General features: G+C 31.9%; 2 protein-coding genes across 2 annotated transcripts in view; both read right to left on the minus strand.

Annotated features, from left to right (window-relative positions):
* Window positions 1-661: 661 nt before the first annotated feature.
* LOC124367508 (small integral membrane protein 14) overlaps window positions 662-27,914 on the minus strand; it is a 39,511-nt gene continuing 12,258 nt past the window's right edge. Inside the window, exons 4-5 of the mRNA XM_046824383.1 lie at window positions 5,222-5,367; window positions 662-4,216 (exon numbers count right to left, since the gene is read on the minus strand). Of these exons, the coding sequence (XP_046680339.1) occupies window positions 4,175-4,216; window positions 5,222-5,367 (188 nt within the window). The 3' untranslated portion in view covers window positions 662-4,174. The remainder of the gene's footprint in view (window positions 4,217-5,221; window positions 5,368-27,914) is intronic.
* LOC124367507 (52 kDa repressor of the inhibitor of the protein kinase-like) lies at window positions 8,533-22,511 on the minus strand. Its single transcript, XM_046824382.1, has 2 exons — window positions 20,692-22,511; window positions 8,533-10,108 (listed from the first exon to the last, which is right to left on the minus strand). Exons 1-2 carry the CDS (start codon window positions 22,002-22,004, stop codon window positions 9,010-9,012), a joined length of 2,412 nt encoding a protein of 803 aa, XP_046680338.1. The 5' UTR covers window positions 22,005-22,511; the 3' UTR covers window positions 8,533-9,009.

A 27,914-nucleotide genomic window follows, 5' to 3' on the forward strand; every position in this document is an offset into this window, starting at 1 on the left:
ACACAACAAATCAGGAGCTTTTAAAATAATGTTAAATAATTGAGTGCTATTGCTTCTTATAACACTATTTTTAGCCTTTGAAATTTAAAATTAGCCAACAAAATAAACAATTAATTCAGAAGGAAAATGATCAGCAGTTCCCTATAGGAAAAGTCTTTTGGGATTTAACTTATTTTGACACAGAAACATGAAACATTGTAAGTTATTGTAGTTTGATTATAGTGGTTTTGGAACATTGTCATCTGTGCAGATATCGACTGTTTTTGGAACCGAATGGCTATAGGATATAACTGATTTTGGAACAACCTTCACTTTTAAATATTAATTTTAAACAGTTTTTAACTGGTTTTGGAACATTTTTGAAGTGACAAATCTGTAGCCTAGGTAATACAGAACTCAATGTTCATCAATATCTCAACTTTTTTAAATTTTGGATTTAGCCTGTTTTGGCATTTGGCGACTCACATATAGTATCCATTTTCTTGCTAAATATGTCATTTTAGAGTTGGTTGTAGTTTCAATATCGCTCAAAAAAATATTTGTAATAAAACATGAGAGAATTTGCGATTGTATGGTAAGGTTTGTTCTAGCAAAACTCTAACAAAGGGTAATACTTGAATTTCATATGTTGTTATTATGAAAGGAAAATAAGAAAAGCAAGTTATAGTACTTTATAATATTTATTATTCCCTTACATCATTCAAATCACAAAAAGTGCAAAAGTTCCTTTAACCATTTAACTATGATATGACGGCAGAGTAGAATCTCATGCACTTTTCCTATAATAAGACACACAAGTCTATTATTACAAAATAATTAATTTGTAATGTTATATTTTAAACAATAGTAAAAAATGGAATGAGCTTCTATTTAAGTTAACAGAGAGAAGGCCACAGACAAACACAAAAATAAAATGTAAATTAGTTCTTAACAAACTGGAGTTAAAAAAAAAAAACTAATCCCAAACAAACCAAAATACATAATAAATCACAAATAATTGTTTTTAAATAAAAGAAACAAAGACAAATTAGGGAAATTTTTAAAGGACTATTTTCAGCCAAATAATGTAACCTGATAGAAACTATCTATTCCATTTACAGATAGGCTTAATTGTTTGTACAAATTCAACATCAAAATTAATATTTATATGGAACAAATAATAAGCGAATCCTGGCAACTAGAGTCAATAAATAAACCGCTTAAGAATATAAGTGGATGTTTAAGTTGTTACTGAATTGTTTTTTTCCTTCTGCAATCTTTAGCATAGCTTGATCGATGTTCACTCATATTATTTAGAAAAATACACTTTTCAAAGAAATATTTCAGTAACAACTAAAACACTGAGCATTTATTTGTACATATATTACAAATATTGAGAAACTAACCTTTTTTGTACACATATGATTTATATTTTATATATCTATGTAAAATATGTACATATACTAAAAATGAGATTGAATTACATTTTTAGTTAGCGCATTATTGTACGACTGTTTTCAAATTTGTAATAAATTTAATAAAGATACATTTCTTCAAAAAGCCAATGAGATAATTATACACAGTCTCAACTATAGACCAATTAAATTATTACTATAAATAGAATTTTTAGAGTTCACAATATCATCTTCAAAACTATTACAAATTAACAGCCTCTATGTACAGTAGCAAATAATCAAAATTCTGTTTGTAATAAAATATTTTTTCAATCATGTAATAGAAGAATTAAAACGTTTTAATCTTAATTACTAAATGAAAACCAACAAAACAAATTCAATTTTAGCTATCAAAATCGATATTTTAAGCACTTCACACAGTATAACAATACCAAAATTATAATACTTCATTATAATAAAAACAAAACAACACACAAAATCAAAGAATAATATAATGAATGCCTACAACTTTAAGGGCAAAAATGTGGTGTACATATTGGCTATAGAATATTTATGGGTTTTGATTTAATTAAATACATTTAACATTATCCATCTTCAAATAGTGACAATGGCCATTATGTAATGGTAACATTCAGACACACTAGTTTATTATACATTTATTTGTATAGTGTTATTAATATGAATGTTCAGCTACAGACACACTTTAATCAGCTTGAAATTATTAAGTAGAAATAACAGTGTTCAAATTCAATATCAGAACCGAGAAATGAAAAATAACAGTTAAAAACAATTACTACTTTACAATTTTGTAAATATGCTGTCAGCTTTTTCTCTAGTTTTAACATGTTACACTACATAGCAACAATTGAAGTTAATCTATGAAAGAAAATGAGTACAATAAGAGTAGAATAATTTGTACTTCATTTTGAATTGGCTTCTGTAGATCTGGCTAACAGTTTGAATCAACTTAACTTTAAGTGTTGTGAAAATAATAGGGACATAAAACACCAATGTCAGTAAAAGTGCAATTTGAAAGCTTGTATTATCAATGTAAATGTCTAGCTTGCCAAATGGTATTCCTACTCCAAACAGGCTGTTTTGGTTCTAAAATAATTGTGTGCGCTTTAGAAGATAATATTAAATAGTTAATTGTAGATTGTCTGTCACTCACTTACTTTCATGTTGTATGCACTTTCTATTAGGGCATTTCACTAAGGTAATTTTTTGCATGTAATTTTTGTTGCCATTTGTAAATGTTGTACCAAGCACGATTGATTCACATGACATGTAGAGAAATGTGGAAAAAATGTAGAGGACATGCTATCATGACATGTACGATTTTCAGAAACTTGTACTACAACCCTTCCTTGTACACAAGTGATATAAAAACTGAATAGTCGGGTACTTTCTTCAGTACTTCTAAAATAAAGTGAAAGCTGAGAGCGACAATACAAACTATTCATAATATTAAAGAAAGCATTTGTGGAGTTTAACAGATTAATTACTAAAATCCAACTACACAGGGGTTTTTCTTTACAGAGGCAACATTACCTTACGTTTTAACCTCTACTAAAGGAAAACAGGTAACCTAAACATAAAAATCACGTTGGTGATTATTTAAATTTTACTAATCCCAGACATCATTTAATGACATTGCTTGTGTAGCGGTGTCTGTTTTGGTAAGGTCTTGCAGTACGCTCTGTGTTGAACATTTTTAAACATGCATGGATTCCACTTAATACACTAGTTACTAATATCCACTGCATTCAATCAAACTACTGGTATTATGACATACCAGCAAGGCCCTTAGAAATATTTTGTAGTTTTAAAAAAATCACTTATAGATTTCAATATTTAGCACAACAACGATGCTATGCAACGGAATCTTCCTTGTTTAGATTTAGTACATTTCATAAACCTTGAAGCATAGTTCAGGTATACACCAGGCGTTCTGGCTATCATAAGTTTAAACTACCGTACTACACTGTTGTACCATGTACAACATAGACACACATTCAAATTACACTGTAATTTTACATATTCTTTATTGTTGTCTTTCATATCTCAACATTTTCAATCACTTAACAATATTTCAACATTGAATAATGTAATTATTACATTCTTTCTTTCAAATTCGTTCAAACTTTTCAATTATAGAACTGTTTACAGATTTTTGCAAAAGACACACATACATTAAAAATATAGTCCCACAAAGAATAAAAATCCAACTTAAATGTCAATGTATTTTTGCAATAGCTTATTTAAATTAGCGAGAAGAATAAAAAAAAACAGCCTATCGAGTGACAAGAGTGTAAGCTATCTTTTTGTGTCAATTTTACCTTGTAAAAGCCATTAACACAAAATGAGTTTAATTTTTATTTGTACTATATTGTGATAAAACTGATAGGTAAAATGGGTTTGATTAATAAAATGAAAAATAAACAATAACATTGTGTTGTTTGGTGCAGAATAAGTAATGCAGAAATTACGATAGTGTAGATGTTAATCGTCTGAAAATATCAAGTTATACCAGGATTTATAATGCACTTGAAGGAACATTGGACAAAATACTTATTCCTGGAATCACCTGTTAGGATGCCAAATTGTTGGAATGAATGCAGCTGATCATGTGTTTAACAATTAAAACTGTTGTTGTGATGTTTCCATAAGTTCAGTATTAAAATCTACAGTACAAAAGCTTCATTACAGTTAGAAAAAAAATAACAGGAAAGTTTGAAGAAGGTACAGATCACTAAGCCATTATCACAGCAGTAGTTCCGTTAGTTCACAGCAGGAGGCATCGGTGGTCTCCCATCATCACCCTAGACAAACAACAAACAAATAAACGTACCAAACTTTAAATAATATATATATATATATATATTATATATATATATATATATATATATTATTGAATATTTAATGCAACTAATAATAAGTACACAATTTTCAAAAGTAAATTTATATTTTGTGCTCGGCCTGTCAAAATCAAAGGTTTTATCTCCAGTGACTCAATAAATAAATATTTACGTGTTTAAAAAAGTAATAGATATTAAAGTAACATATGGTAAAGGATTTGGAAATAGTTAGCTGGTATAAAGTAGTCAAATAGTGTTACATTTTAATTTTCTAATAAACTGTGGCGAAAGTAAAATCAAATGTTCAATAGGCCTGTTATTATTTATTATTATTATGTTATTGTTATTATTATTTATGTTTTTATTATTTTTGTTAATGTAAAATGTTTTCCAAGTGTTCAAGTATGTTGTATTTGTAACTTAATAATCGTAAAATGTTATTATAGATTACTGTATATGTCCAGTGTTTGTAAATCAATAAATAAATTACTTATGAAACATCAAAAAAGTGCAATATTTGTTTTTTTAATAATTTGTACATATTCAGTTTTCCTTCCAAATTTAAAAATAAATATAAATAATGAGTAAATAAAAATATATGCACAAAAAACACCCCCTCGTACCCCTCTCACTTCTCCAGTCACATACACCATTAGGTTGAAAGTGAACTAGAAGACTTTGAAAGTAAGGAGCCATTAACAAAGCAAACAAAGAGTAGTAGTGGTCCTTTTTATCAGTATTATTGAGAAACAACACTAGAAAATGGATAAAAACTAGAAATAAAATTTAATATAAATAATGCATCATCTTCAGGAGTCTTGTAACGGTTTAGATGAGGATTGATATATTCAATTTGACTCAGTATGCAATCTTCTACTCTTACTAAGTGTGTGAGAAGACAGTTTTAATATTTACAGTGGCTACTATAGAAGTGTCATCAGTATACACAAGGCTCTAACAGGACTTTACCTCATTGTTGCGATAGTCGGTATCACTCTTGTTGCGTAGACTGCGAGGGCGCATCATGAACATTACGATGGCGAACGCCACCCAAGCCATCATCAATAATATCAAGTTGTCCCCTGGAACTTGCTGAAGTCCAGGTAAGGAGGGCACTGTACAGACACAACAAAATCATGCAAACTTCATCCAGGCAAAAATTTGATATTTAATAATAATTTGTACACCCTGTTTGGAACACAGATTTGGCACATACAGAGGTTTAATACATTTTCAACTCGAGATAACTTTTGGGGCAAATACCACACATGTTGTATGAATAAAACATTTTCAGTAATTGGTTTTCTCCTCCACTATATCTCCATGAATAGTGCCAATATTGGAGCTCTTAAAATTAACAAGAGAATTTCAGTTATAAATAAAACAAAGTTTTCAATATATTAAAAATGCCCAAATTATAATTTTAAGCTGCATTACCATTTCTAAATTTATGCTCTAGATGATGAAAATTGATAATCAGTTTTATGTTGGTTATCAGGATTAAAATTTTTCTCTGATTTTATTACTGATCAGAGACAAGAGGAGTGATTTATATTAGGAACAGTTTTGGAGCAGAGCAGATAAGAGCAAAAAACACATTAGAAAGATTCTACTAAGTTTTATCTAGTGAACTCTTTATTTAGTTTTTATGTTGAAATAATAAATCTACAAAGATACAGGTTAAAATTATGCAAAATGTTTCCTCAGGCTGGTGTATTATTTCACAAGTTTTTAATGCCACAATGATCACTATTTCTTTTGTTACTTAAGCCAGGAACTAAAACAAAATGTAACAATTCCATATAGTTATAATAATTAATAGCCAAAAGCTGAAACCGACTTGCAACGACCATTGTTCATTGAACGAAACCAAAACAAATGTCAGATTCTAACATTGATCATAAGAAATTATTTGTGTTAATGAAAATGTATCAATACAAAATATGCTTTGAGGGTATTTCGTACTCAAGACCTATCAGTACATCTGCGCTTTCCATCACAATAAATACAGGGCGAGGGAAAGCAACTTCTATGAGATGTTCTAGAGGTCACACAAAATAAGAACGGTATGTTTTACATAAATTTGATAAAAATGAGCCCATTTAAGTTTTTGGGCTATCCAAAGTTTGAATAAATAACTCACGATAAAACTATGTTCAGAAAAAAATTCAATGTAGGGTTTCTCGGCTTTTAAGAGAGCAGATTTGTTTTTGTTCACAAAAGATATACAAAATTCTTAAAGAGTTTTCTTTTCTCTCTTAAAATCTGTAATCATGATTCAAAAAAGTTTACTAAAGCAGCTTAGATAATACTTAACAAATTAAATTTTCAAATTTCAGACTTTGAAGTTTAACCCTTTTTTGGGTTTAAATTATATAGGATATTCTAGTATACATATCAAATGCATAAAATACATTTTTTTAATGTTATCCAATCACCATGAAAATATCAAAGGATACAGAACAATACTGGCTTACTACTGAGAAAATAGTTATAAACATATTTGAAATTATAAAATTAGCTTTACACATCTTTGGATTTTGTATAAAATGACAAAAGTTGGTGAAAAGCCATGTAACATGTACGGAGAAAATTGTCTATAACTTAGGTATTTTTGGTGTAAGACCATATAATTTTAAGTATATGTTGCTGGCAAGTTTAACATTGTTATGCAAATTTTAAAAATGTACTACTAATAATTCTTTTGTTAACACTAAGGTAAGTGCAAACAATAACATAAAACTTAAATTTAAATAAAATTAATTGATTAAAAATACAAAATTGTATACAATAATGAATTTTTGATAACAATTTTGTTAATAGAAAAGAGAAAGACTTGAATGTAGAACAAAAATTTAAAAAATTAGAGCAAGTTTTCTCAGAATCATGTGTTTTACAAATAATTACCAGCATCAAAAAGGTTAAACAAACGATTCTAGCTTTGAAAGGTTATATTTTTTGTAACATTTTATAGGACAACATTTCTTTTAATCTTTATAATGCATCCTAAAAGTTTGACATTTGAACTCCCTACAACTTGTATGAGGAAATCTAGCTTTCCTTAAAATCTACTATTTCATAAAAGAGGCATTTCCACAAAGCACAGTGTAATACAAAACAGTACTATGCCATTTTCATTGAAGCAAGTAATTTATACAATACAAGGATAGTGTGTATTCAATAAAATTTAATTCCTTGTATCATTCAAGAATACTGAACAGTATTACAATCCATTTATTGTGTTGACATTCTTATCTCATTGTGCTCTACACAATACTATCTCTCGTGTGCACACAAACCAATTACTTCTCTTTTCAATAAAAAGACACGTCATCAATTATTGGTATGAACAAAACTAGGTTTTGCATTTAACAGTGCATATAAGACAGTTGTCTTACCTGTCTTTCCATGAACATGTTTTAACCAGTAAGAGTATATTATAAAACACTTTAAACCTTAACATAGCATGTATCCATTTAGATACATGATCATGATTGTGGGTAACTAGTTGTGTGTTTGTAATGACGCTATGTACTGCCAAGTAGAGAGAAACATACTAGTTAAAGGCAGCATATTAGCAGTGAAGGAGACCAGTTGGAAATTACAAAGTGCCAAAGCAAAGGCATTGTATACAACATGCTGTTATAAACCCTGTAATTGAAACTGTAAAATGAAATTTGGACTTTACAAACATCCTGTGAATTTTAGACTTTTCTCTTTCACAATCCTCCATTATTCTCTTCGTGACATAAATTTCATTTTTCCTTATTTGTTGACCTTCCTAAACTAAATTATAAACAAATTGATCCACAGATAAAGCTTCCAAATTTATATAAGGCTTAGCTTCAATTTATTTTATACATTTTTTATTGGATCAATCTTAACTATACACCATTTGTACGCTTATATACCACTAAAAAAATGGGAAATAAACGTCTTGTGTGTTAAGTAACCAGTGACACATCTTGGTTGGTTGTGTTTAGTAGCTGGTAGGAGACACACTTGCTCATATACTTCACATTTTTTTTTGCATTACTAAACTCTCTTTTCCGCCCATTTTTGGCATTGTGTAATTTTTATTTTAAAGTTTCATAAACATCTGAGATAAAGACATTAAGGTTTTAAAGCCTGAAGAATTTAAACATTTTTAACTACAGTTAAAAAAAATATTCAAATGTTTAAAAATAATGAGTACTGATTAAAGAGTATTGATTAAACGAATAAAACATTAACGATTGAATGATTTCTGGGATACCTGAAGGTTACAAGGGCTCAGGGGCGCACCCAGAATTTTGGTTTGGGGGGGGCTTCGGCTTCCCAAGTATAAAATGTACGCCTATAGTTTTCCATTACATGACCTTCAATGACCAGTAATATATAATTAGTTGGCCTATAACATATCGAACTACAATAATGTAACATTTGGTACATCACTGTATTACATGATCATTAGATAATTGAGTAAGCTAAAACCAACTGTCTGTGGCCTGTTTCATAATCAACTACAAGTTAATCTTATTAGAGAAAAATTTAAGTTAATAGGCTACTATTACATTAAACCAGCTTTTAGCTCAATTAAAACCTTATTAAAATTACAAGTTAAAGCTTTATATTGATTTTTATTATGAAATGTCATCCTGGAATAAGTTGGACTGTCATTAATTAGTTTTAAGTTTTCAAGGAAAGAAATAATACATTTAAATTACAAATGTAAATTTAATGATTACAAAATGAGATGTAAGTTAAAGTTAAAATATTTACAAGACAAAATCTAGACGTCTGGTCGATTTTTTGAGAACAGAAACTACCTCTGTATTGGTCACTTCTATTTCACGGTGAATATTCAAAGCCGCCAGTCCACTCAGTCTGTTAGCACCCATGGTATTCCTTAGATAGGTCTTGAGTCTACGTAATGTTGAGAACGACCTTTCTGCTGTACTCGTAGTTACAGGGATAGTGCACAATATTTTCAACAATATGTGGATGTTAGGAAACATGTCCTTATCACACAAGTTCAACAAATCAATTACATTTCTTGGTGTGTTGGTGTGGGTCTTAAAGCTGTTGTGCCACAACTCAAACTCGGCTTTGAGCAGGCTTTCGTTGTTCCCACCACTTTCAATTATGTCATTTTTATAAAAACAACACAGCTGCAGATAATTAAGTTTTGAGGTTTCTTCCTTTCCACGTGATCCATCGGCTGTAGGCATCAGACACTCAAACCCCTTCAATATGTCTTTATGTTTCATGAATCGGGATTCCAAAGAACTTATCAAAGATTCAATCCAAGGGATGAAAATAGATCGCCGGTAGTACACTTCAGGCGTATCTGCTGGTGTGTTGTTTCTATTTTGTTGTCTGCCAACTGTTCGGGGCATGGAGATTTTACATCCAAAGTTGTTGGCCATATGGGTAGCCTCTTCAAACAAGGAGTGAAACTCTTCATCCGCATTTGTTCTTATGGATTTTAGGCTTTCAAGTACAGTTTCAGCATGTGTGATTGCAGAAGATAGTTCCAAATCACTTCCTTGCAGCTTTTTGCTTAGGTTTACAGTGTAACCAAGGAGCTTGTCTGATGCCAAGAGAGAAATGATGAATTCGCCTTGACGTAAAGAGCTGAGTAAAATAAGAGTTCCAGAAGAAGAGTCTCTATCACTCCAGTTTTTTATTTCCTCCAACGCTACTTCAACTGGTTGAAGAAGCTCCTTCATGACAAAGACGGCATCATGCCTTTGCACCCATCTTGTTGGACAAAGTTGTAGCAGTTTTTTCCTGTTGGTTTCAACATTTATCTCCGATGCAATACACTGTTGTAAAACGGCTTGTCTTTTAGGAGTGTTGAAAAAATTATACACCCTCTGTAACGGGTATAGGCCTAGCCTGTAACCTAAATCAACTTTTACAATTAATAATAAATTCGAGAATAATATAATACAATGAATAATATTTTTCTATTAATAATAAATCTAAATGAATAGGAATCCAAACCGACAATTTAATTGCTTAGTTAAAGTTATCATTCTCATATTTGAGAATAATCAAATTTCAATTTATTATGAAGGTTTAGTTGTGCATGGTGACATAGTCCGTCACTGACAGTTTTGTAACCTCAAACATAAATCTCGAATGGTAAAGTGCCATATTTTAATAAAACTCGATAGTTGCTCATCAACATCAAAGAACAAAGGTAAACACGGCAAAAACGCGTGCCACGATTGGCTAACGTAACGATTACTCTCATTGGAGGGTAGCGACCCCCGCGGGAACGCAAAACTCGTTCTCTGCGCACCGAATTCGAGTGGGTTGTTAGCCAGAAGTAAAAGCGGATCATTTTTCGACCAGAAAAACGGAAAAATTTCCGTTTTGAAGGGTATCACTTTTCCCTCTCTGCGCTACTGACTCGGAGTTTGGGAAAGAGAGAGTCTTCTTCCTCGACCTCTTGATGATGTAGTACGTTGTGAAACAGTTTTCAAAATTTTTCAATTATAATCAGTCTTTTTTTCAATGTGATCCAAATTTAAATTTTTCAATTATCTGTGAGGACCGCCGTGTCGCCATCATGGGATTTGGTGAATATGTTTTTAAGAGTATTTAAACCTTTTTTGATCAACATTTTTAACTAATCAGACTCTAAATTTTAAACTGCTAGGGAGTAGGGAATATTTCTAATTAATTATTTCAAGCTAATTGGATTTTGTGTTGTAGGATGTTATTTTAAGCATAGCCATAATTTCATTTCATCAAAATCATGTTTCAATTAGTATTAGTTTTTTATTAAATAAATATAAAATTTGTTTCTATCAAAATTTTATTTTCATTTTACCACACATAGCTGCCCTACGCCGCACCCATTGTAAAACGACCCTGTAAAGACAAAGAGTCTAAAGCTAATATATTTTTCACAAAACCTATCTTTTTACTATTTATTATAATGTAACGTATCGTTACAAATGGCACCCAGCAACGTGGGGCAGCTAAAAGTGGTGTAGCTTAATAATTGTGTAGGGGTTTTCTAATTTGAAATAGACTAAATCAAAATTTAAAAATGATGGATCAGAACTTGGAGAATATTGACAATTCGGACAGTAGTAGTGAGATGACACTCGCGGAGCTAGCTAATAGGCCTAGATCAGACAGCTCTTTGGCTAATGCGAATAATGTTGAAACGGTGGTAGGCCTAGATAGAACTGATGCATATCAGCAATTGTTGTTTTTGATGACACAACTTAATGACAAATTTTGATGGATTAAATAACAAGATGGATGAGATAAAAACCGATATTTATAACAAGATGGATGACCTAAAAACCGATATTTATAGCAAAATGGATGACGTTCAAACGGGCATGACACAAAATTGAACAAAAATTAAACACAAAAATTTGAGAACGTTCAAAGTGAAATTGAAGGGAGAGATTAAAGTTGTGGGGGAAGAAGTTGAAAACTAAAATTGCTAAAGTCAATCAAAAATTCGATCAAGAGTTTCACAGATTAGTTCTCGGGTTGATGAGATAGTAAATAAAATCGATACACATGCAACGGAGATACTGAGAATAAAAGATTATGTAGGGATGAGTGAAAGTACTAAGGTAAGCTTAAACGAGGAAGAATCTAAATCAAATTTAAAAGAGGAATCAGACCTACTAGTTGAGTCGAACAAAGTTCAGACCACTGTGAAAAGCGTAAAAAATGGAGGGTAGCGGTCTTAATCAACAACCGGCTTGTAATATTATGGCGGAACTCTATTTGACCGAGTTTGATGAGGGTAATGATAGGACTCACCCTATGAATTTTTTGAAATTTGGCTGAAAAATTTACTAATAGTAATCAAGAACACTGGGAAACAAAACTTTTGTATATTGTAAAATACTTGAAGGGGGAAGCATCTGAGTGGGCTCGGAGAAACATTGACAAATGGGAGAGATTTTTGAACAATTTAAAAATGATTTCAAAAAGAGATTCTGGGGCATTACTAAACAAAAAGATTTTGAAAACAAATTGATGGGTAATGGGAATTTTTGTGAAGGTAAAACCGATTTGACAAACTATGTGCTTGGGTATTTTGACATAGCAAAGAAATTGGACAACCAGATGGATAACCTTAACGTTTGTTGGCTTTATTTGTCGACATTTTGCCGCCACACATAAGTGCCCAGTCTGGCAATTCTACAATCCCTTGCTGGTAGGGAAGAACTAGAAGTAGTATTAAATCAGCTCAGTTATGTAAAGCCTTTCAAAAAGAAAGTTTCAGGGATACATACAACACTAATCATGAAAAATGGAAATAGACAAAAAAAACATACACAGGAAGGCCAACACAAAACTTTCATGACAGTACCCAAGGACAGCAGTATAGGCCAAATCATGAGAACAGGCAGTAAATACCACAACACAATTTTCTCATACCAACAATGGTAGGGCCAATCACACTAATGGGAATCATTTTGAAAGGAATCGGGAAAATAATAGGGGATACAACAGACCCGAGGGTTTCAGAACATTTCGAGGTAGGGGAAATTACAGGGGTGGACCAAATTACCGGGGGGGACACAACTATAGGAACAATTCAGAAAACTTTGATGGGCCTAGGGAAATTGAAAATGGTCAAGATTGACAACCAACAATTCCAGGGGAAATAACTCGGAACTTAAATTTTTGACGAAAGACCAAAAATAAACAACTTTGAATTGATAGGCGATAGTCAGTTTTTGTAGACTATCAAACAAAATTTTGCAAATGGATACAGTTAAAACCCCTGGTGGTAGAACATCAATAGGACTTTGTGTGGGGGGTCAAACGATTAAACAATTATATGAGCAGGTAAAAATACATTCATCAAGTTTATCTGAAAACCTAATGATTTTTATTGGTACAAATGACATTCTAAAAAATAATTCACTTGAGCAAATGAAAACTGACATGAAAGATTTAGTTGAATACCTAATAAATTGTAATAAGAAATTAATCATTTTGACTCTACCTCCTCCAATTCCGAAAGTTGCTAAAGACATTGATATCAGAGGAAAGGTTAAAGATTTTAACAGGTTCATACGGCATTAGACAATGGGGATACAATCAAGATTAATCATGTCACACCACACTTTTGTTGATCACAATGAGTTAGGGTGTAATTTAAAATATTTTGAACAAAACATCAACTTTGGGGGAAAAACATTTGCTGATTTGGTTCATCTGAATATTGATGGGTTTGAAAACTTTTAAAAGAAAGCATTGATGAGTTTTTCAATCAAACTAATGAAGAAGTTGAAAGGGGTTGTGCAAAGTAACCAGAAATCAAATCATTATGGATCAAAATATGGCGGATGATTTTTTAGATGAAAGCAACTACAATGATGGAGTAAATGCGTGATAGGGTTCAGTCTTTACCAGAAATTGATATTGGTATTGGAGGGGTAAAATACAAGTGTTTAGTAGATTCAGGTAGTCAAGCATGTATAAATGTCAGATGAATTCTATAAGAAAATAAAAAATCAAGTGGGGTACAACATTCCAGAACTACCTGTTAGTAATCTGTCAATTGTAGGTGTTACAGGAGTCAGGTCCAAAAGAATAAATGTTCAAATAAGACTAGAGGTAAATATTGGAGAACAGGTTGTCCCAATAACATTTTTAATTGTTCAAGGACTAAAAATTGAGTTGATACTTGGTTGTGACTTTTTTCAGCAATCATAAGGCTGTACTAAACTTTGATACCAATACTTTATGCTATAGACATGACGGGAAATATCTAGAGACTAAATTAGTGTATAGAAATGGTGAAGAATTTGTGGGGGGGTTAAGAATAATACATATTAACAGAATTAAACGTGTATAAAGATGAAAATGAAATAGACAATACTTTTAGCAAATTTAAAGCCATTTTTTGAACACAGATCAAATCAAGTAGGCCTAGAACCAAAAAATTACTAAGATCAAACATGAATCTGAATCAGAAGCAATTGAACAGAGGTTAGTAGACAGAATAAGTGAATTAGAGGCAGATAATGTGAGTATTAAGGATGAGGAACTAGAATTATTAAGAGTAGTACTCTTTTGAAAATAAAGAAAGTTTTTTTTTCGGATCAACCAGGGAGGTGTCAAAGGATACACAGCAAAGCTGAATGTTAAAAGTGAAGTCCCATATATTGGCAAGTCTTATCCGGTTCCGTTTAGTAAAAGAAAATCTGTAGAGGAAGAATTAGAAAAGACTGAAACAACAAGATATTATAGAAGAGTCAAATAGTCCTTTTTCTAATCCCTTAGTCTGTGTAGTAAAGAAAGATTTGAGTATAAGATTGTGCTTAGACAGTAGGAAATTAAATTCGTATCTTGTTCCGGATAGACAAAGTACAGAAACAACTGATGATATATTTCAAAAATTTATGGGAGTTAAATATTTTACAACATTAGATTTAACGCAAGGTTTTTTCCAGATCAAACTCGATAAAGAATCTAGAAAATTTTGTAGCTTTTCACATTCAACGGAAAAAATTTGCAATTTAAGCGATTACCATTTGGTTTGAATGTAAGCACGGCTCATTTTACTAAAGCGATGATGAATAAAATTTTGGGCCATGAGTTTAGTAATTTCGTAACTTGTTACGTTGATGACATTCTAATTACGTCCAGAACTTTTTTGGAACATTTAGATCATATCGATAGAGTACTGAAAAGACTGTATGAGTGTGGAGTGACTGTTAAACTTAAAAAATCAGATTTTTTGAAACAGGAAGTAAAGTTTTTGGGTTTTGTTCTTAGTAAAGATGGGATAAAGATGGATGAGGATAAAGTTGAAAAGATAAAAAAATTTTCCAACCCCAAAGAACTTAAAAGAACTGCAATCGTTTTTAGGTTTATGTAATTATTACAGAAAATTTCAGAAGAACTATTCAGATTTGACGGGTCAGTTTGGTGACATTTTGAGTTCTAAAAGTAAATGGTTTTGGGATAAGACAAAACAAAAATCTGTTTGAGAAAATAAAAGAAACATTTTTAGACTCAGTTATGTTACATCATCCAAATTGGAGTAGGGCATTCTATTTAAGTACAGATGCATCAGACATCAGTGTGTCAGCCATTCTTTATCAAGTAAATGATCAGGGGGAACATGAAGTGATAAGTTTTTGCAAGTAGGACTCTTTTAGCAACAGAGAAAAAATTATAGCATAACAGAAAAAGAATTATTGGCTGTGGTCTTTGCTTGTAAAAAAAATTCCGATCTTATATTATTGGACATTTTCAAGTAATTGTTCGTTTCAGCACCACAAGGCATTATCTTTCCTTACAACCTGTAGACTATCTCATGGTAGAATTTTGAGGTGGAGTTTGGCATTACAAGAATACAATCTCACTATTGAGTACATCAGCGGAAGGCAAAATATTCCCGCTGACATTCTTTCAAGAGTAACGGACGAAAATTATAAAAATCCAGTTGAAAGGAATTCGGTTAATGGTTTTTACAAAATAAAATTGAAATTGAAGTTAGCGATAGGAAGATTAAACCAATGTTCAGAAATAGAAGAAAAAAACAAAGGAGTGATGATAAATTTGGGCCTATTTTTACTAAAATTGGAGGGTAATGATCAACAAATAAAAGATCAATTTGTTATTCATAATGGAATACTTTTTAAGAAAGATTTAAATGATTGTGATAGTTTTAAAGTCTGTATACCAAAAGCAATTCAATCAGAATTAATTCAATTTACACATTTGAAATATGGTCATTTGGGGGGACATAAAATCTATTTAATACTAAGGGAATATTGTGTTTTTCCTAAGATGGAACTTTCAGTAAAGAATCAGTTAAAATGTTGTCAATTGTGTCAATGTGCCAAACACACCACTGTTAAATCAATAGGATTTTTACAACCAATAATTCCTAAAAAATTGAAAGATATAATCTCAGTTGACTTGATAGGAGAATTGCCTGTAGGAAGAGGAGGTGTAAAATACATATTTGTTGTGTTTGGATTTGTTTTCTAAATTTGTGAAGTTGTATCCGGTCAAAAGAGCTGCTAGCCGAGTATTACTAAATAAATTGATCAATGAATACATACCTGAGGTAGGTGAGATAGGTAGTGTTTTGTCCGATCATGGCTCGCAGTTCACTAGTAATTTATGGTTATAATACCCTTAGAGACTTAAACATTAAAACTATTCATAGTTCTGTTTGGCATCCAGGCCTCAAATCCAGTTGAAAGGGCTAATAAGGAAATTACTAAAATATGCAGGATATACTGCCATGAGAAACATACTAAAATGGCCATTAGTACTAAATTTCATTGAAAAGTGTTTAAAATCATTCCGTGCATGAGACCACGGAAGAAATCCCGTTTTGAACTAATGTTTGGTAGGAAAGATAGGAATTTTTTACAGGATATGGTTCAATTTCCCAAAGAGAAAAGAATGTTAGCTGATTAATCCAGGTAAAATAAGATTAGTCAAAGATAGACTAGTTTCAAAAGTGGGAAAAAAGGAAAAGAAAATTTGATAATAAGGTCAAACCAATTAGATTTAGTATAGGAGATGAAAGTTCTAGTAAAAACACATTATCTGTCTGAACCAAACTTGACAAGAAAATTAAGAAGTTCTTTCTGCTTTATGAGGGCCCGTATAGGGTTGTCACAAATAAAATTGGAAAAACGCATATGTTGTGGTCAACGAAGATGGTGGTGTGATAGGAACATTTAATGTAACACAATTAAAAAAGTTTTATCGAAATTTGGGTTTAGTTCAAACAAAGATGGAGGGTTAAAACAATATGGGTTTTCGTGATTTTTATTATTCCTTTGTAGCTTTTTTCCCTTCGAAAGATAAAAAAGTCTTACAAAACAGAATAAAATGGCATGGCTGGATTTTGTAACGATTTGACGGCCATGGGACAAATAAATGTCAAAAACCACATATCACACACAGTTAGGTTTCTGGGTGGTTAACACAAAAAACATACTTTGAAATATGATTTTCAAGACAACAGTACAAGGTACACGATCACACACAGTTTATTGTTTCTGGGTTTGTAAATAGTTAAAAGTGTAAGATTCATAACAAATTATTAAATATGGTTGGATTGAATAGGAGAATGACATTCAAGTAAGGAAACACAGTTTATTTAAATTGAAACTACAGTAAATTCTAAAGAAAAGAAAGAAGAAGAGAAAAAAGCAAAAGCACAAAAAGACTAATTAGATATTCATTATTGAAATAATGTATTGTTTTTCTGATGAGTTAGTTTATTTTGTTGTACGGATAAAATAATAATAATAATGAAGTAACATGGGGGATACTGAGATGATAATAATAATAAAGCAAACTGGGGGGTATACTGGTATAAAAAAGTAATTATTCTTAAAGTAAAATGTTAGAGGTAGGTCAAGTAGGCCTGTTTAATAGTTAATATGATAATGATAGATAGAGGGGTAGTGTAAAATACACTGAACAAAAGGCTAAAGGTGAAGGATATATTGTGAATGGAGTGGGATAAATAATAGTAGAGAATAGGAGTGGAAATTGAGAGGTTGGGAACAATTTAAAAGTGGAATGGAAAGTAGGAGTTACAGGATAATGTATGAAATAGAATTGAGCCAATAAAATAAATTCAAAAGTCAGTACTAAATTAATTAATTCAGAGGGGGGATGAATAAAAAGGAAATATATTAGGCTAGTAAATATTTGGTTTAATAATCATTTAATCAACTTATATAATGAAGTGCAATGACACTTAAAAGGGATTTTACTGTGCGAAATGGGTATTTTATGGTATGAGGAAGTTAGGAGAATATTGTATTAAATGAATACAAATAAATGAGTAAGAAGAAAAGAATTCAGCTAATATAAAAAAAAAAAAAAATAAAACTCAAAACAAAGGGACAAAATTGTAATTATTATGACTTGGGGGTTGCAAAGGAATTTCATTAGTTAAAAAAATTGGTAATTAATTAATAAAAGGTGATAACTATTAGATAGTGCGTTGAAGTAAAATAGTACAACAAATAGGTAACAAGGAGGGTAAATAAAAATAAAATAAACTACAAAATAGACAGGTTATAATTATTATTATAACCTCGATTAAAATAAACAAAACAAAAATATTTAAATTATGCAAGAATTATTACAAAGGATAAATAATTAAATAAATTTTTTACCATTTATTGTGTATAATTTCTAAAAAAAAAAAAAAAAAAAAAAAGGGAGAAACAAATTTTATATACTGTGTGGAGAGATTGTTAGTTAATTATGAATGAATTTGTAAGATGAAAAATGCTGAGAATGAATTTTTATCTAGTAACAATAGTAGTAATAATTTATTTGAAAAAATAATGGTTCATATTTATGTTATGTTGATTGTTTTTGACTTAGTTGTAAGAATGTTTAATAAATAATGTAAGTACTATTTGTGAAAAACTTTAATTTTTAAAATATTAGGAAATGTTTAGTGTAAGATGTGAAAGTGAGTGCGCGAATATCACAGGCAAATCACAACAAATTAAATCACCAAAGCAACTGGACTAGGACACTTAAAGTCATGGTGTGTTTTTATGAATCTACCACAAGTATGGACACTTTGAAGTCATGGTGTGCTTTTCTTATGTCTGAAAATAAGTCTAAGGACACATACATAAGTTTGAAGAAGTTTCTGTCAGTGAAGATGAGAATAGTGTTTAAAATGGAACATTTTAAAAGCATTGGATGTGAGAAAAGTCAAAAACGTTTGGATCAATTCACTGCAATAATACAATTCACTTTGGAAACAAGTGATGAAATAAAAACTGTTCTCACAGAAGGAAATAGAAAATGTGGAAAGGCAAGAACTTTTAATCAAAATTCAACTTCCAAAGGTGATGTTAAATGAAGTAAATGTGGAAAGGCAAGAACTTTTAATCAAATTCAACTTCCAAAGGTGATGTTAAATGAAGTAAATATGGAAAGGCAAGAACTTTTAATCAAATTCAACTTCCAAGGTGATGTTAAATGAAGTCAGACAGATAAAGCGCTGGGCCAATAAGTATAGAAGCTGTGATAAACACACCATGACTGTAAGTCTATGAATTAAAGAAAGTAAACTGTGAAAACTTAGCCTGTAGACAATAGCAAAACTTGAAACTTCACAAAATTTTAACTTTAAGTAAAAAATTTGTTCGTCAAGAAGCATGAAGAAAAAATTTGTAATATTAGATTTAAATTAACAGTTGTTTGTTCTTTGTTCTTCAATTTATTTGTTTTGTTGTTCGGATTGTTTAATATGTATATCTTTGTTATTTTAAATCATTCACTGTAAAAAGTTTTAATGAGTAAAATTTTGTAATGAAAATTTTCAATTTTACCACAAAAATTTGGGGGGTATCTGTAAACGGGTATAGGCCTAGCCTGTAACCTAAATCAACTTTTACAATTAATAATAAATTCGAGAATAATATAATACAATGAATAATATTTTTCTATTAATAATAAATCTAAATGAATAGGAATCCAAACCGACAATTTTAATTGCTTAGTTAAAGTTATCATTCTCATATTTGAGAATAATCAAATTTCAATTTATTATGAAGGTTAGTTGTGCATGGTGACATAGTCCGTCACTGACAGTTTTGTAACCTCAAACATAAATCTCGAATGGTAAAGTGGCCATATTTAATAAAACTCGATAGTTGCTCATCAACATCAAAGAACAAAGGTAAACACGGCAAAACGCGTGCCACGATTGGCTAACGTAACGATTACTCTCATTGGAGGGTAGCGACCCCGCGGGAACGCAAACTCGTTCTCTGCGCACCGAATTCGAGTGGGTTGTTAGCCAGAAGTAAAAGCGGATCATTTTTTTCGACCATAAAAAACGGAAAATTTCCGTTTTGAAGGGTATCACTTTTCCCTCTCTGCGCTACTGACTCGGAGTTTGGGAAAGAGAGAGTCTTCTTCCTCGACCTCTTGATGATGTAGTACGTTGTGAAACAGTTTTCACAAAATTTTTTCAATTATAATCAGTCTTTTTTCAATGTGATCCAAATTTAAATTTTTCAATTATCTGTGAGGACCGCCGTGTCGCCATCATGGGATTTGGTGAATATGTTTAAGAGTATTTAAACCTTTTTGATCAACATTTTTTAACTAATCAGACTCTAAATTTTAACTGCTAGGGAGTAGGGATATTTTCTAATTAATTATTTCAAGCTAATTGGATTTTTGTGTTGTAGGATGTTATTTTAAGCATAGCCATAATTTCATTTCATCAAAATCAATGTTCATTAGTATTAGTTTTTTATTAAATAAATAAAAAAATTTGTTTCTATCAAAATTTTTATTTTCATTTTACCACACATAGCTGCCCTACGCCGCACCCATTGTAAAACGACCCTGTAAAGACAAAGAGTCTAAAGCTAATATATTTTTCACAAAAAACCTATCTTTTTACTATTTATTATAATGTAACGTATCCGTTACACCTCTCTACTATTCCGAAACAGTTTCTGATAGGTGCAACTTCAGAAGCGTTTGATAATGCCAGATTAAGGCTATGAGAAGCGCAATGCACAAATATTGCTGTGGGGTGAGCTTCTTGGATACAGGCTTGGGTCCCATTAAACTTCCCACTCATGGCAGCCGCTCCATCGTACCCCTGGCCACGTAGGTTATTGACGTCAATGTTACTATCTTCAAGTCCTTTTATTACAGTTTTTGCCAACTCCCTACCGGTTGTGGAGGTTAGTGGCATGAACTTGAGAAATTGCTCACATATTTGGTAATTATTTGATGCATCAGAATCTACGTATCGTAGACACAACGAAAACTGTTCAATTGTTGAAACATCGGACGTTTCATCTGCGAGAATACTAAAAAACTTAGCCTCTTTAACTTTAGTTGCTATTTTTTCAGTTATGATCTGGTTACAAGCATCAATTATTTGGTTTTGGAAGTTCCAACTTATGTACGTAGCATTTTTTCCACATGATTCAAAGTGTTTTTTTAAATCTTGATCCCCCGCTTCAATTCTGGCTCTAAGCAGTGCTCTAAAGTTACCCTCATTCTCGGCAGGTCTACGATTTATATCAAACTCGCCATAATCTCTATGGCCCCTAAGAGCAATATTTTGCCTTCCACACAAAATAATAGTGTCTATTATCGGAAGGATTCTTTTCACGTTGTTTTGGGCTTGAAGGTCTTTCCCTTTATCAAGGGATTTGTCGATTGATTTGATTTCACTATCCATTACTCTTTTAAAGTTAGCTGCGCTTACACAAGAGTCCTTGTGGTACTGTGAGGCTGCATGCTTTTCAAATTTTTCTAATGCTTTTTTCCAGTTAGAAAAACCTTCCTCAACAAGTTGGCCAGTATGTTGAGCGTTACTCTTGCCTACTTCTTTTTTGGAAAAAAGCATACAATGAACACAGTATGCAGAGTCTTCAATTCCAGAATAAGACAGCCAAGTATATTTATTTAGCCATGAAAACAAAAATTTTCGTTGTTGAGTCCCGTACGTTCTGTAAGGAAAGTTAAAACTACTTTGAGGGACCCATCTGTCATTCAACACTTTTAACTTTTCACTGTCTGTCAATTTTTTTGTTTTAAACAAAGCAATGTCTAAGTTATTTTGACTTACATCGGACTGCAGAGTTCTTACGTTAGCTCCCGAGACATCCTCCAACACAAACTCAGGCTGTTCAGCACATGTAGGCAGCTCCTTACTTGCCGAAATATTTTTGTGGCATTTCAACGGTTTAAAATAGTTTTGTATACTAGCTTTTCTTTTATCACCCATAACTTACTAGACTACTGTCCAACCAATTTGTCAGACCTAGACCACAAACACAGCTTGAACTTGACAGCCAGACAACCCATAACACACACTATACTGCAATTCGATAAAACTACGACTGTCAACTGGACAAAAGACAAATTCACTGCCGGGGCGGGCACGGGCGCGTCTGGTGAGAGTTGTGGAAACTAGAGCTGGTCGCCCATGGCAACGGCACGTAGTCATCGCCATAGAGCAGGATGGAATGGAGGGAGCTAACACAGCAGCGCAGGCAGTTATACTGTGAATACATACGTCTAAATATTTGTTTCACAACTCTTGATTTCTATGATTTAATCTGTGTTACTTTAATAAATAGGTTTAACGTTACCATTCATTATAGTTTATAAAAGTACGATAAAACATATATGATGATACATAACGAATGATTAGTCACATACAGTATTTATTAGTCGGATATATCAGGTCCTTGGGGGGGGCTTAAGCCCCCAAAGCCCCCCCCTGGGTGCGCCACTGGGCTACAAAGGTTTCTGCCAAATTAAGTTTACTGACCCTATGAGTATATACAGGTTTAATAAGACGTTTCTTAAGGATATGCTGAAGAATTGAGAAGGAACTTGCTATTATTCCTAAAATCTTTAAGTATGCAGTTTGCATACAATGCATACAACAGGTACAGTTACATACTTTAACTTTCTAAATGCCAACCACTTGATGCCATTGTAGTTAAATACGAGGCGTGTTCAGAATGTAAATATCGTTTCATTCTACTGCCGCCGTAGTACTGCGATCGGTGTTCCCCACATGCACACTAGTAGTCCTTGTTCACTGGCTATCGACTCGTGCCATTTTAGTTATTCTATTTTGCATTTTCAGTTTTCTCTGAACGTTTAAAATGTTTAAGACAATTAGTGATCTCGCCAATTGTGAGATTCGTTGTGTAATAAGATTTATGAACACAAGGAATGTGAATCCGGCTGAAATTTATCGTCAACTTCGAGATCAAGGGGAAGACGTGATGAGTAAAGGAATGGTGAGAAAGTGGGGTAGAATGGCGGTCAAACAAATGTGCATGATGAGAATCGGAGCAGTTGGTCTTCTTGTCACCGATGATCTGGTAAGGGCAGTTGACGAAAAAAAAAAAACCAAGAGAACAGACGTTTCACTATGACAACACTATCTGACGGTTTCCAATAAATTTCATACACTCTTTTGTACAAAATTGCTACGGACTGCTTAGGTTATCGCAAGTTGTGTTCCCGATTGGTTCCAAAAATGCTCACTGACTTGCACAAAGTGGAGGAAGTGCTTTGACTTTTCTCACACGGTACAGTGATGATGGTGAGGATTTTTTAAACAAAATTGTGACAAGTGATGAAACTTGGGTCCATCATGTCACACCGGAATCCAAACAGCAGTCAATGGAGTGGCGACACAAGCGATCCCTGAAGAAACAAAAGTTCAAGACGACAATGTCAGCACAAATAATCATGTGCACTGTCTTTTGGGATCGGAAAGGTGTTTTGCTGATTGATTTTTCTCCCAAGAGGTGAAACCATTAATGCAGCAAGGTATTGAGAAACCTTAAGAAAACTAAGGCGTGCAATTCAAAACAAACGGAGAGAAATGCTCAGTAACGGAATTGTGTTGCTCCATGACAATGCTCGGCCCCATACCGCTGGTGAACTCAAACATTGGTTTGCCAATTTCGTTGGGAGCAGTTCAATCACCCACCCTACAACCCGGACTTGGCACCGTCTTGACTCCACCACTCGTTCCTGCACATGAAGCGCAGGCTAGGCGGAACAATGCTTTGAAACCGATGATGAAGTGAAAACTGCTGTGGAGTCGTAGCTACATTGGTTGGCGGGAACCTTCTACGAAGAGGGTATAGACAAATTGACCACCCACTACGACAAGTGTTTGAACATCAGTGGAAACTATGTCCAAAAATAGTTAAAGGTTTGAGCTTTCATGTAGAAATAAAGTTGTGTTAAAAAATATTATTTCAATTGTTAAAAAAAAAAAAAACGGTATTTACTTTCTAAACACGCCTTTTATTTTAACTTTCTGAATGCCAGCCACTTGATGCTGTGGTCTACTAAGAATAAAAGGTCAAATTGGTGACTTTTGCTTGATTTTGTTTAGAAAACTCATTGTACATCCATTTATAGAAATAAATAAATCAATTGTTGTTTGATAGTAAATTGAATGATCTAAAAAGATAGTAGAGTAATAAAATATAAACAATATTCACACGAAATGGTGTAAAATTCCAACAACAGCTGATCTAATATTGCTTTTTAAATATATATCACCATTGAATAATATAAACAGTTTTTCTTAAACTAAGTGTGGATTATGGAAGCAAAAGCTGCTTTTATTAGTAAATATCAAACATTTATTATGCATCCTACCAGTACTTTTAACCCTATTAGTACGGATGTTCATGGAAAAATTGTACCGCAATCATTATTAAAGTGTACTGTATTAATTTGTTTTTATATAAACAGTCACAATAAACCAAATAAGACGAAAAATATGTTTTTAGTAATGGTGTAAAATAAATCAATTTGCTATTTAGTTTTAAATTTATTGTAAAACAAGAGAAAAATTCAAAATCTACCTTTCCAAAAACTTATTACTTTCTCAGTTTTGAATGTGTTAATCAAAACTTTTTATGCTTGTTTGTAGTTTTATTTTCTTTTTCAAGAGATATGTCATAGTGAAATACTTGTTCAAAGTGCTATTTCTCCTGTGAAACTGGAAAAAATATGTATTGCACTGTGCAAATTAATAGTATTAATTCAAACAAAGGGCATGTTATGTTATAAATGATGAGAATTCAAGATATTTGTTATGGTAGTATATATGCTTACATGGGATTTAAATACACTTTTATTCATTTTGCAATACAGATACTGCCTGGATTTGATAGTTAATAAATGTTTTTATTACATAATAATTTTAATTGTGCAGAGAACTAGCTCAAGAAACTATGGAGTCTAATACATTTACTTAAGTTGAAATATTTAAGCTATTTTTCACTTGACTTCCATAAACAACACATTGTATTTCTAATCAAATTGGTTGAATAAAATTATTCTTATAAATTATTTGTCTATAATTATATTTTATTGAAAATATTAAATTTTACTTTATTTTAATTTAACAACTTCAAATGGCCACCGTTTAAAATTAAATTATGATTATTTAAATTAATTATGATTAGTATTATACATCTTTTAATCAAAATTACTAATATTAACATCTTTACAAAATTTGATAATTGTATGTATCAGATTTTAAATAAAAATATGTTTTAATAAAAAAAATATACATGTATACAGACAGAATATAAAAAAATATAAAACCAAACTATAGTTAAAAATGAGTTTACTATACCACAGAAACAATGCTCTAAAATATCTTAGAAGAGTTCTGAAACACACCTGTATATACATATAAACATTTATTTAAATTGTTCCCGTTCTTAGAAGAGACAATAACTGATTAATGGTTTCATACAGAACAGAACAATGGAGATCGTTAAATGAGCACTAAAACATTCCTCGTTATCAACTCAGCAGTTGCAAAACAGTCTCACTTTTAAGTCAAGGTTAGATCAATTATATTAAGAGTAAGAACAATCATCGTTGAAAAAACAAAGAATTAGGCAAATAAAATATACTGTTTAAAACAGTAAGGGCAAAATTACTAATTTTTGCCGCTTGAGATTAATCTTTCTTGAAAACGCAATTTACATATGTTAAGACTGAAATTAAAAAAAAGATTCCGGATTATCTAATCAATATATACACCAACTAATCCCAAGTGGACTATTAGGTAATATAAAGCCACACCAATTAGCTTGCATGTAAACCTCCAGTGTTCATCAATGATTTATGTTAAACAAACTATTAAGAGTAATGACCAATTTTGCTACGCTAATTCATTCAGTTATCAAAGGTCATTACTGAACATCAGTTTAGGTGACAATCTGGACGATTTTCTAAAAACTGTAAGGGATTATTCAAAAAGAATAGTGCAAAAATAAGGTTAATTTATTTGAAGATAAAACAGTTACAAATTCATGAAAACTGCATAAAACAATTTGTTACATTTACAAGTTTTAATGCACATTACAAAAACTGTAATGTGCACTACAAATGCTTGTTATAAGTGCTGTCAGAGAAAAACATTGGCAGCGAAGAAGCTCAAAACACTGCATCATTTCGACATCAGCGACAATAAATTAGACTACACAATCAGGTGTAATCTAGGTGAAGAGGTGTTCTGGTTGTCTAATCAGGTGCACAATTGAGTGGATGTCTGTAGATGTCGAAACGATGCAAAGAGTTCGTTCTAGGGGAAAGGGGGGTACCTTTGAAACACTTTTTGAAAAAAAATTTTTGTATTTTTTTAAATTAATTATTTTGATAAACAAGCATGGGGACATTGATCTTTAGACTATTATGCAACAAATTACTTAAATTAATGTTAATAATCTTCAAAAATATCTAGGCTAAAAAAAAAAAAAATTAAAGTTCACTGCATGTTGTTCAAATGTACCCCCACTAAGGGGTTACATTTGAACAAGCCTGGGGTAGGTTTGAACAAGGACGGGGTGCATTTGAACATTGGATAATTAGTAAAGAAAAACTAAGGAAATACACAAAAACATTTTATTCATAGTGTGCACTAATCAAAGGTACATTACAGATTGTGTAAACAAAATTTAGGTTTCAACTTCTACTTTTTTAACATTGAGTATTTTGATCGAATTCTCCTTTTACACTTGTCGTCGATGAGAAAGGGTCATTTCCAATCAAAGGTACTGGCCCGTAAAAAAAGATATTTATTTTCTATCACTTGAACATCATCATGTTTTGGCCACTCATATGAATCTCCAAGTCCTTCTTTCAAAAACTTAATTTTAGAAAATCCTTCATCCGGGAAATCAAACCACCCTTCCTAAATACCAACTTATATCATAAAATACAGCATAGTATTTTTCAAGCATCGGACATATTTTTTACTTGTTTAGGACAGGTTAGGCCTATCGAAGTTGTCATCTTCTTCAGAGCTCTCCACCCAGTCTGATTCTCCACTTTCCATATAAATTGGGTCAGGATCGTCACAGTCAGACTCGTATGAAATAGATTTATGCTTATTTGTTTTTCTTCTTTTGTTATGTCCTGATTTTTTTTTGTTTTTTTCTGGTAAATCTAATTTTCTTTTTGCCTTATGTCACGTGCTATCCTTAGTTCTTCTTTTTTCTGTTTTTCTAAAAGCTTTCTTTTGATTTCTTCTTCCAACCGAATTTTTTCTGGAGTGGCCGTAATTATTTTCGATTTTCCTGGTTCTCTTCCTTTTTTTACATTCTACTGAAGATTTTGCCTGCAGCTGGGGATAAGGCCTAACAACCTCTGGACTAGGAGACACTGCTACGGTTTTGTTTAAAATCCCATCATTTAGGCTTTCATTTTCAATTGATGTTGAACCTGTAGGTCTAGCATTAGATGTACCTTGGCTGTAATTTTCATTTTCGCGTCCTAGATTAGAAGATTTCGTAGTGTCAGGTGTAGGGTACTAGAGGTTATCATCGCTTCAGAAAATGGGAAATCTTCATCAGTAAACACAGTTGTAGAATATGGCCATATTCCACACTCCTCTCAAATCCTTTTAAGATATTCTTCCTTGTAAATGCTAAATTAAAAAGCTTTTGATGCCAACCCAGCTAAATCATGAATTGAGAGTTTAGATCCGGGGTTGTTTGTTAGCCAGTTATTTTGAACTGTGGCTAAGTTTTGTTTAAATGGTCCTAAAATTGAAACATCTAGAGGTTGGACACGATGCCTACAATGAGGAGGTATTGTCACAATACAAATACCATTTTCTCTTGCGTATAAT

The sequence above is a fragment of the Homalodisca vitripennis genome, chromosome 8, assembly GCF_021130785.1.
Source record: "Homalodisca vitripennis isolate AUS2020 chromosome 8, UT_GWSS_2.1, whole genome shotgun sequence".
Lineage (NCBI taxonomy): Eukaryota > Metazoa > Arthropoda > Insecta > Hemiptera > Cicadellidae > Homalodisca > Homalodisca vitripennis.